This window comes from Ischnura elegans, chromosome 8 (genome assembly GCF_921293095.1).
Source record: "Ischnura elegans chromosome 8, ioIscEleg1.1, whole genome shotgun sequence".
NCBI classification, from domain to species: domain Eukaryota; kingdom Metazoa; phylum Arthropoda; class Insecta; order Odonata; family Coenagrionidae; genus Ischnura; species Ischnura elegans.
The window spans coordinates 100143898-100156200 of record NC_060253.1 but is presented as its reverse complement, the minus strand read 5'-3'; the positions used below and the strand labels follow the sequence as shown (position 1 = coordinate 100156200).

General features: G+C 36.4%; 1 protein-coding gene across 1 annotated transcript in view; it reads left to right on the top strand.

Annotated features, from left to right (window-relative positions):
- The window catches only part of LOC124163312 (atrial natriuretic peptide receptor 1-like), an 897209-nt gene that overhangs the window by 773169 nt on the left and 111737 nt on the right, over positions 1–12303 (top strand). The window contains exons 18-19 of the mRNA XM_046540130.1: positions 5131–5320; positions 9366–9515. Coding sequence (XP_046396086.1) covers positions 5131–5320; positions 9366–9515 — 340 coding nt within the window. The remainder of the gene's footprint in view (positions 1–5130; positions 5321–9365; positions 9516–12303) is intronic.

Here is a 12303-nt window from a genome sequence, read left to right as displayed (position 1 = left end):
AGTAGAGCCCCATTATATTTCCAGGTACGGCAGAAGCAATAAATTAATAGAGATATTTTCCCGAGCGGATAGATCTGGTTTCGTTTCTCTCCCGAACCATAAAGAACCATTAAGAACCATTATACATCCTAGTTATTTTTTTGAGCATTTGCAAACGGCTGGTGTCCTAATACCGCCTGCCTAATGCCTTTTTAGGCAACTCGCGGAGTAGTATGTAGAATTAAGGTTTTGTTACCAATTGAAAGAGAATAGGTAGCGTGGTAATCTTATGGATAGTGGTTCAAAATTGTCCAGGGAGTCCTGGATTTAAATACCGGGTTACATGCTTGGAAATGGGAGGTGTCCTGGGGAAAGGAACTGAACACATTAATGTGTGGAATTGCAAGTCTGTCGCTTATTGTTAGATCAGGGCGAACTCTACCTTTTCCTATCCGCACCAGCCTTTGAGTAAAATCACGGTGTGATTAGAGAGCATAACGTTTAATACAGAGTTATCTCTTTGGTCTGACCACTTCATAGTAGCAATTGCCAAAACCTTCATAAATAAGAAAGCAAAAATAGTAAGTGAGCATGGCATTTTTAAAAATTATTATGTTCCTCGGTTTTTTATGATTTTCACTGATAATGCTGCCTTGATGTTAAGTGGCCGAGAAAGAATATAAAATGCTAGGAAATTAGTATGGAGTTCCCTTAACGCAAAGAAATTTTACCGGCAACTGAACAAAACAGTGTATACGGTTAGTGAAAATTGTTTTTATTTATGTCATAATTTACTAATAAGTCACCAAATATTCGTTAGCAGTCATGAATAATTGTTTGTTTAATACAATCTTCATGGGATGAGATTGATCTGTAATTCAACAGAGAATCCATTCGCATTTATCATCTTTCCCAATTGGTCTGAGGGATTAATTAATTTGTATGTTTATTCCACCACCAAGGATTGAGTTGTTCTTTTTTTTAGCGTAGAAATAATTAGCGTGTTGAGGGGATTTCTTCTGTACGGTAAACTTTTGCTCTCAAAGTTTAGGAATTGTTTTATAAATTTCAGTCATTCTTTGTCACCGACCATGTTCCACATCTATTTATTCAGAAAATCGATTCGAGTTTGTTAAAGTTTTAATAGGCTAGACGTATTTTGGTCTGCCCGGGAGGTTCTGTACCTCAAACTTTTCCTTTGTCCTGACGTTTCTCTTCATAGTGAAGAGTTAATGAGCTTGTTTTTAGCGATTAACAATAAGATGAATCTTTTCTCTATATCCGTTCATCTCTGATTTCTTTTTCCCTTCATTAGCCATAATTATTCACCCATTAAGTTGCAAAATGAAGGTGATATATAAATAATAAAACATTCATTTGTGCGAAGAATTGAATTTTTCATCTCAAAGGAAAATAGATTAAATCCTCTTAAATATAATCTATTGTTAATTGCTTAGTTGTGAGAAAGCCCATAAAATATCCGTTTTACCTTAAGGGAAACCTTTCCCTTTTTTGCTCCCTTTTATCTCATGAGAAATTCTTAAAATAATAAGAGGTAAAGTATTTCCTTCGATTTTCAAATCGTATCAGATACTGATTGCTCATTCCAAAAATTCGAATCCATTTTTAAAACAAGGCTTTTATTTGAAATCATTTTGTGAAGGAAAGACTTGTTTACCATCAATTTCCTAATCAAATTTACCATAAGGTCTTCATTGAAAAACTTCTTGCAAACTATTGTACTTCATCAAGTTAAGTGCAAGACAATTTATGGAAACTATGGATCAACCGTGTGAGATAACGGGCAGTTTGTTTCACCCTTGGGTATTATGAGAGCTTGGCTGAACACGATTGCCACCGAATCATGCATCAATTGATTAAATAGTTCATATTCCATTTGTTTTATTCCATGCCTCTCAAATCAATATATTCAGAGATGAATTAAGCATTAAGTACTTTTATAGAACCATTCATTTCACGACCTATCATTCAGTTTGGAGCGTAATCCACTGAGTCATCACCATAATCATTACCGTCAGCCATCTAAACCTAGGTCGTGGCTGTAAAATTCTATTCTGAAATTATAGAATAAAAAAATTAAATACTCGATTGGAAACCTAGGTCATGGATGAAAATATTTTCATTAAATGCTAATGTAACCGGGTCGTTTGGTGTTTATGGCCATTTTATTCACCCCGCAGTATTCGACGAGAAGAAAATCGAAACGTTTGAAAAGTTCCGTTTATGGGTTTTCAGTGTTTTTCGCGATGGGGGAACTGATCTGAAAAAGCGACATGAAGGGCACGCCAGGGGTGGGGGCGCCCTTGTAAACCTTCCTTGACACGATACGTGAGGGCTGGGGGGTTGGGGGGGAGGGAGGTATCCTTCGCCCTTCGCCTCGCGTCTCGCACTCCCATCGATTTATGTATTTTCGGTCGTGCCTTTTTGATCCCAAAATATTATTCATATCGCGGGGCTCGGGGGCCTTATTTTTTACGCCATAACTCTTCCTTCTCTCGCATTCAATATCATGGGGCTCCGGGCCGTTAGTGGATCGTGGTTCAAAATTCTTTCCGAGAGCCTTTTTAAGGTATACCTCCTCTTGCGTTAGGTAGCGTGTCCGATAAGTTTCTTTCAGGTGAACTCCATGCATGCCTACGAGGAATATTAATTTGTTGGAAAAGGTCTCCTATTTTTACTGAAATATAACTTGTAAATTTCTCATCGATGACCTTCAACTCAGTAGAAGGTTAAATGAGTCTTTGATTCCTCTTTTAGAATCAAAAATATATTAGAAGGCTGGATTAAAAAATCATTTAGACTGTTAGTTTCAAAATTACAATGCAATCCTTGCCAGTGCTTTAGATGTTTGTACATGTAATTTATGAATGAAATGCGTAACCTCTTTGTATTTCAGTCGTGAATGTTCTCTCATGATTTTTTCCTTTTTTCAAATGCACTATCTTTGTGCAATTTTTAACCCTAAATTACATGATTGGTAATTGAAAAATTAAATAGAGTATAAAGCATGCAATAAGTCAAATTATGAATTGGGTAAATTCAGGAAAGCTTATTTTCACATGTTGATAAATGCTTACGACTTTTATAGATTCATAGGCTGATGATGATCGAAGTTAAAAAGTTACAGAGCCAATTTTCATCTGAAATCATCTTTTCGTTAGTTTTTGGTGTAGGAACATCAAAATACATTATTCTTTCACATAAAATGGTATCAGAAAGTTAAGGACGTCATTTGCTCCTCCCAACCTATCACCAGCTGCGATGAGTACCACTCCTCCCACCTCGGATCTTGAAAGCAGTCGAGAATATTTTAATTTTTATGCGAAATTTTATATTGAATCGACAAATTAGCGGTTGTTTGAATGTCACTTTATGTTTTATCAAATCATAGCTCTGTTTAGGCATATAAGAATTTCTTTATGCTTTTGGCCGTAGGTGTTGCCCTTATTTACTCAAATTAACGTAAATATCTCCACAATCCCAAACAGAACCGTAGCCATATAGCTACATCCTACCATTCTGAGGATATGAGGCTCTAGATGAATATCCCCAATCCTTTTAGCTGTCGAATTGTTACAGTTACGTTGTTGAACCCTGCAATATGTTAATAAACTTATTTGCTTATTTTTGAAGGCGATCTAAATAAGCCCATTCACGAAAAGAGACGGGTGTGTAACTTAAATTCAATATGGACGCCTGCGGTATTTACATTACTTGCAATTGTTAGAAAATTAAGCATGAAATGCCATTGCGTAGATATTTTTAACTTCCCTTAATCCAAAAATATGGTTTTTCAGAAGATTCGACCTTTATATCAAGGTGAGTCGTATAAATTGATCAAAATTAGATTCTGACCTCGTTACCACTCACAATCAGTGTAGCAATATAGCAGCGGGTCATTCTGAAGAAACGAATGGGTGTATCGCCTAAATATTTCAATGGAATACTGAAGACGATTTTAGGAGCAACTAACGTAAATATCTCTCCACAATCCCAAACATAAAGCTTCCATTGATAACAATGAGTTAACGAACTCATTGTTACCATGCAGACTCAGACGACTAAGGGATTTGAAACCGTTTATTTGTTTTACCCCGAGTCTGACTCCAGTTTCCCAACAAGCTCATACGTTTAGTCCGTGATTTCACAAAATGCGATCGTGACGTTGCCTTCACGAAAGTTCTTCAAGAGATCTAATCCAGTATTAACAGAAACTTTTTCCATCTCAGCTGCTAATCTCATTTTCTCTGCCCTTATTTCCTCGTCCCGCGACCCCAACCCACTCCCATTCCGTACCCAAACATTTCCAAATCTTTCTCCACACAAAAACGTTACAAACCCTGTTCAATATCAGAATAAGATACATTTTCGACGCGACAATTTTTGAGCATGTAATACCCCTTTCCATTCGTCAACTTTAGCCGAATGAAACTGGAACATAGAAAAATGGTCAACTTTTTTTAATATTCCAAATCCTATCCTTGTAAAATCTCCGATACACATAGGATTCTATAACTGGTGACCTGAGTGATTCCGTAAGACCAAGAAGAAGATTAAAAATTCCGCAGTACCGGATACATTTTTAAACTCATCTAGTACGAAAAATATTGTTTTCACTCAATTTGAATCCTTTTTATATTTTGATTGGTTTTTTCACGTTTTTTTATGTGATATAATTTATTTTAATAGGGTGTCCTCACCTGGGCTAACCATTTTTGGAGCCCAGAGAGATCATAAATTTACCTACTTGTGGACGAATTGATATACTTCAGCAAGGATATTGAGCTTTACGGGTAACCAGTTATTGGTGGGTAGCTCAATGGACCACTTAGGTCTAAGTGCTCTAGGCTACCTTCGCCTCGTCGTAATTCCAATCAATCAATTGGTTTACCTTATTTCTATTTGTTGCTTATTTTTTCCATGTTGATTAGGATAAAATTATGCATTAAATACATGGTCAATGATTGGTTTCTTTTCTGGTAACCATGTTTTGATATTAAACACATTGCATCTTAGTAAGGGTACAGCTTATTTAAGTAAATTAATTTCGATTTTGACATTCATTTTGTGACCTCAAGGGCCCGTCGTCCTGGGATAATAAAGCAATTCTACTCTATTCCATCGTTGCAGACATTGTGATGCGTGTGTGCGGGGGCCCTGGCAAGGAAGGGGCCGATGCCTTTCGCCCCTCGGTCGAGGCGGGCCTCGTGGACGCCTGCGAGGCGGAAGTGGCGTCGCTGATGAGGCGATGCTGGGCCGAGGAGCCTCAGGAGAGGCCCGACTTCCAAGCACTCAAGGCCGCCATCCGGAGGCTCAACAAGTAAGTAGAAGAAATCATTCAATGGCAATTGAAAAACTCATGAACTCGGTCTCAATAGATCTACATGCTACTCTAGGCTCTGTCTCAATAGGCGTGTGGCAGGGGGTGTTTACGACATGAACCGTAAACAACAAAAAAGGAAATGTGCATACTACTGTCTGCAACAAATATGCAAGATAACCGAATTTGAGGAGCTCTATCGTCTAAACGAAGCAAATTCTTTTTGCAACGAAAAGCACACACGAAAGATTATATCTACGTTGGACATGTTACTTTAACAAATCTTTGACTTCATAGTATTTACTGAACTTACCGTTTTTCCGCGTTTTTCAAGTTGCCATAATTTGAGCGCTTGTTATTCCCATAGTTTTCGTTTGAGTAACTTGTACTTTTGGTATCAGAAAGCCAGGTCTAGTAGTAGCAGTTTTCCGAAAACAAATTGTTTATGCCAATAAAATTGATGGCTCGATAAAATGGATGGAACTGTGAACAACACAAATCTCTGATAACTTCGAAACCGATGAGTCGATTTAAAATTTATTGATTTTGCTGTTTGCCGTAGAATGTAAGTAATACAGGTACGTAGATTACACATTCTAAATATCAGCAGTTCCGTAAATCATTTATAGAAGCCCTATATTTTTCGTGGGAAATATTAATTTCTACACCAAACCCTTCGGAAAAATTTCTCTCATAATTATCCTTTCTACCTCACCTCGAAATGTAGTGAGGTTTCATGGTAATGTTCTCCTTGTGGCTCTGAAAGATGTCCATCCTGAACTGCTCAAGCACTCTATGGCTAGCGTGTAGCCTCCGAGTCTCTAGCAGCGCCCAGACTAATTCATTTAAAATCTAAGTAAAGCTTTCTCTATGCCCGTATCACTTTTTGACGAATGTCACAGCTTTTATTATGTTTTATTAAGTTTGCGGATTCAGTATTTCTGCACTGGATCTCATATTCTCTCTCCATATCCAAGGTGTGGCCGGACGAGAGATAAATAGCGCCAAATGGACTTGGAAGGAGTGCGCGAATCAGGAAAGGTCTTAAGACTCTAGGCGAATTAGCAGTAGGATTGGTTTCCGGGTTTCCAATTGGGTCCAAGGGTTGATTTTTCCCGACGGCTCGAGGGCAAAGTCTGCCATCGTCTTCAGGTTGGCATTTTCTCAACTTCTACTAAAGATAACCCTTAAGAAGATGGCAAGCTACGCCATCCAAACATAGGAATATATCAACCCTTAGACTCGCCGGGAAACCCATGAAACCTTTGCATGATGGATTAATCTCTCGGGTATTACACCGAGTTGATTTTTCTATATTAGCCAGAGTTTCGGTGATTGACTTGGGCACTCTCTGTACAGACGATAAGTAAACGTTGCTTCTCAGCTTTCCTCGGGGTAATTCATTATTCTCCATTTTCACGAGTTTCCACCGCGTGCAAAGTTTTGATTGATATCTGTTTCGCTAGCAATCCTACTGGCATCATCTGGTCTAAATTTCAATCTGAAGGTTAGACCTGAAGGAGTCACGTTATCATGTGTCTTTAAGACTAAAATTAACTGTAAGTAGGATCACTGGCGAAAACGCCGTAAATCTCTTTGCGCATTATGAAACCGGAAAAGATGAAAAATCACGGAAGGTGAGGCTCAGATTATGCTGGATGTACTTACTCTTCTAATTTATGCCAGAAGGTTGTATTTTCTCCCATCCTTGTGTGCAAATGTTTATTTTCATCGTTAAAAAAATATAACGTACTTTTGCCATATATTGCGTGTTTCTTGCTTAGTTATTACCTTTTTGTACTTTATATTCAGTTTATTTTCTATGCTACTTTTAAAACGATGTTAATAGTACAAACGTCGAGAAATTTTTTATTGCTTACGGGATTAATATGCGAAAATTTTCAAAAAATTAGGATAAAAAAACCTTCCTTGTACTGTTGATGTCGATAAATTGTTTGACGGAAAGTAATTTGGGAGTGCAGCCAGAAAAATATGTTGTTTTCATTATCGGCAATAAGTTATAAGTTAGCAGATAAATTACTGTCATCTGGAAGGTACTAAGACAGATGGAAACAACATTATGCTGCTCTCAATGCACCCTTCCACAGTTATGGTGTTGGAAATTCTACTGCGTAGAGCATACAAAAAAAAATAGTTGTCGATACTTGAGCGGGAAGGAGGATTTCGGCTTTAAGTCCGAGGATGGAAGGGGTTTATACGAGGATAATGAGAGAAGGTGAACTTTTTCGTTCCCCTGCTGAGAGCCAAATATCCCGGCTTAAGTGGCGGCGTATGTGTGGGGGATTGGTGCTATATATCATCTCCTCGCCAAGTGGTCAAACTTCTCCTTTTATTCGTGCGGCAAATCCTTTTCGGAAAATATCGATTTTTGGCACTTCTTCAGGGATTCATGGTAGGTTTTTTTTAACTCTCCAAGGCTTTTTACACTCATTCTAATTATTTTAGGAAAAAACTCAAAATTAATCTAGTATACAATTAAATTTATTTTAGTTATTCCTCCTGTATCCTACTGCCGAGATGATTTATACCGAATTTTGCTAATATTACGGTGTTACATGTATGAATATATTTATGATAGAAAAGTACTAGAAGTGCTAATTAATGTCGCATAGTCACCCATAGGTACACACACTTTGCAAAAGTTTCACAAATTAAATGAAATTGAAGCATTATCCCCTCGATTTTATCATAATGCTGTTCATACAATGTGTAAACTATACAATCTATGGATCCTTAATGTCAGACAGTCGAGTGGATGTAATAAATGAGTATCAACGAGCGAGAAAACAGAGTTCATTGTTTATAATAAATCCTATTAATTGAGATTTTACTTATACTTTAATAAAACTCTATTAATAAAAATTGGTTGATACAATTGCTTTAATATTTGTATCCGAACTCTAGATTGAGCATATGACTAATTCATTCACCTCGAATTTAAGGGATTTTGATTTGATTAAAGACAAAGGAATAGTTATTCATCGATAGGAATACGAATATGTAGAGACTTTAACGTCAAACTATGAAGTCGGTCAGATATATTTAATAGGCGGAGATAATTTGTCGTAATGATTAAATTTTATCGGCTATGTTACCGGGAAACAATTATTTTGAAAGAAATTAGATTAAAGGGATAGAGGGCTACACTAAGAATGAGACGTGAAAGAGTAGATAGAAACCATTTGCATAATCCCTTCGTATGCGATGGTTGGTGGTTGTTCGGATGCTGGTTTTTGTTTAGGATTCTGTGCGGTGTATTGAAGAAGGAATCATCACTTATATTTAGTTCTCAAAACAACAGATGAATTCGTTGTAATATAGATTTTGGGAAATCTAAACCTATTCAGCTATCTATCCTATTCAAATTGAATTCAGTTCATGGATAGCATATGAAGTCCCAAAACAATAATTTTGTTCTTTCATATGCATTTATGTTTTTATACTGGAATTTAATTATTATTCTGGTAACTTCCTTGTAAATAGTTCTGTTTTAGAAATGGCTCTTTTTTTAGTATTGTTACCCATGATTTTATTATAACTTATTCTCAGGCCTTCAGGCTTTGATACATTTGGCAGTGGTCAAGTTTTTTTCTTCAGAATATTCCTAACAAGCGTTCATTATTTTTATAAGCATATATATTTTGCATTGTGTTGAATCTTAGTTAAAATTTTACATTTTTTTGTACCACTGGCTTTTTGATCAATGAATATTGTGTGCCGCCATAGGGAGGTGCTCGTACGTCGTGTTATTTGGTAGAGCATGAAAACGAGTTTATTCTACGATTTTAGCAGACTAAATCTGATTTTAAATCTTGAGAGGTCGAAGTAAGAAGTAATAAATCCACCGAAAGCGTTTTAACTCACAATTCATTTTTATATTTATATTACACGTGTATGGGAGAAGTCAGCTAGGTGAGATGGTGGAATGAGCTAATAGAATGCATCGCATCGCACCGTTTATTCGACTTGTAAGCTGAAGACGCGCGTGATTTCCAACGTTCCCGTTTTAATCTGACTCCTTCAGGGATTACGAGAGCGGGAACATATTGGACAACCTCCTGTCTCGGATGGAGCAGTACGCCAACAACTTGGAAGCGCTTGTGGAGGAGAGGACAGCGGACTACCTCGAGGAGAAGAGGAAGTGTGAGGAGCTCCTATATCAATTGCTGCCAAAGTGAGTACCCAAGATTATATAATTTTCCATCGGATTCGAATGAGCCACCTACCGTAAGCCAAGTACTTCATGCAAATTCAAGGAGACGTCGAATATGGAGCAGTACGTATTCCTTGCAGGATAATGATTTTCTGGGGAAGCTTGTAAAATCTGGAATTATATGGGATTTTCGGAGAATCTCTGGAGATTGTAAGGAAAATTCCTCTGATATTTGTTACATTTGGAGGAAAATGGAGGTGGACTCATCATTTTTTCACGTTATATATAAAATATTGATCATATTTTTGCTAAAGTAATATGGAAAATTTTAGCAGCGTATTTCTATGCCTCAGCCCCGAGCAATAAATTTTATGAAATTTTCGTATTGGTTTTATGGGAAAGAAAATCGGCAGCTATCTCATGCAAGTTAAAAAAATAAATTTTTATGAGTCACTAAAACCATTAACCCTTCATGATTCGAATTTGGAACCATTCCAGGAAAGCACCAGGAAGAGAAAAAATGTAATTCTTAAATGTAGGGCGGTTCAAGTCGAATTTCTACCATTACCGCAATGGGAGCATTTCAATGTACACTCCGACTCGTTAAAGCGTGCGGGTAAGGGTCCTAAAAAGGACTAAGAAAATAAAGTTTCTATCCTCTACTTGCAGAATTGCTCGTTGCGCTGTGCACTGCGCCATGAATTTGTGTCTCATTTAGTTCGGCGATTATATCTGTATCATTCATGCATAGTTTGTTATATTAAATATGAGTTTCTTTTTAATTCCGTTTCTAGTCGACAATAAATTCATTTTTTTCTCATGACTTTAATGTATTATTGTAAATCAGTTGAATAATGGTGTACGTAGGGCAAAAGAATCAATTTAAATTCCTGTCTTTTTTCACGAAATAGAGTTAGCGGCATTTCTAAATATACTGCACGCTAGTAAGATTGCCGATATCCGGCAATCTCTTCAATGCTAGCTAATCTGTTTCAATATTTAATAAATAATGTTAGAGAATTTAAATGTAGCTTCTTCATGTATTTTGACATTAATATAATTGGTTCACCCTTAGTTTATAATCTATCATCATCTATTGAGCGACATTATATTCGACTATTTCCAGGTAGGCCATTTTACATTTCCTACTACCTCTTCTTTAATTTGTCTTGCGAAATCTCTGAGCTTTTGCATATTCACCCAATTTCACCCAATTTCAGATTGCACCAAATCATTAATCAGTTACTTTGCTGTTAGTTTAAGCACACTATTCGTTATGAATCGGACTAAATCATGTATAAATTCCGCTTTCTTAGAATTCATCATCGTTCATCTCAAATTCATCATTAACGACGCAATCAACATAATAGGGAAAAGAGATCTTTCCTCTAACTTTTTTAATTATTAAATCACCTCCATTTATGTCTAACTTCGTGAGGAGGTTAGTTAACTGAAATAAATTCTAGACCATTGCTATAAATTCGTCTGAAATTGGTGACTGAGAAGGCCTTCTTTTGTCGCCGTCCATAATAGGAGGGATTTCTGGGATTTTCGTCGAAAGTTTATTCAGATTCATGAATTCTCCACCCCTGAATCCCGAATCCTCAGGAGGATGAATTAAACTGAGTAAAATGGCGCAGGGAGTGAGGTCCTTTGCGGGAACATGGAGATTATATACCTTTCCATAGTTCCTTCATCACTTTTTTTTATTTTTCATCCACCGGCATGGAAGTCTGAAATTTGCATATTTCGGCCAAAATTTAAATATTTTGCCTTCAACATTTTAAATTGTTTTTTTTATAAGTACGTCGAGGACGTGATATCAATCCTTCCGAATTAAGTGGCTCGTGCAAGCATGTAAGAATTTATGAAACTTTGACTGTAGTTAATTCCAAATTAAAGTGACTGTGGTCCATAATAAAAGAAACGTATTTCTTTGTTAATCAATGAACTGTGCAGAGAAAATTGTTTTATTATAAGGGGTATACAGAAATAAATCATGAATAATGTACAGGTGCAGTGGCTTCGAAATTTTATAGCAACAATTAAAAATATTCGAAGAGGTCTTCACGTACCATTCAACATTTTTGGACTTGAAACTAGTTAAATCAATATTTTTACTATAACACAAAGTTGTCCTACAGATCTCGACATTATCCATGCTAAATTTCTGCGCTATAGCCCTTTTCTTTCGATAGGTGATGCTCCTTCGGCAATCGGTACGATGTGACGGGAAAACTGCGCAAATCGTTGAATACATTTACACAAAGGGCCGAAAAAATTCTGGATTTGCGCACATATATTACAATATTTTGAAAAACTAATGCTATTTCAATTTTAATGATTTCTTGTGTCAGTTATGAAATATTTTAATAATTAGTACTTAATATAAATTCTGGCATTAGTGTGCCATAATATCGTATTTAAGTATAGATTATTGTTTATGCAATTTTGATCTCATTTATGCAACGCTACTGTCCTCTTGTACAAGATCGTCACCTTTTTTTCATCGTTTCGTTATTCGGATTTACCAGTAACAATAGTTCAAGAAATGTTTAAAAAGTTTCCCAAAAGTAACTGCGTTCCCTTTTTACAGATGATGTAAAACTTTTCTTTAATGCTGGGACGAAGAAATGTATTAGGTGCGTGTCTTAGTGTTAGGGACCTTCAAAATGAAGGACTTAACCCATTAAATTAATTTAAAACTTTTAATCCTGTCTCTTGGAGCATGGATTATACAGCTTCAACCACTTTCCATATGGACCTTCATCTATTCAGCTACCATGCGAACGAGGTCATTATAAGATCT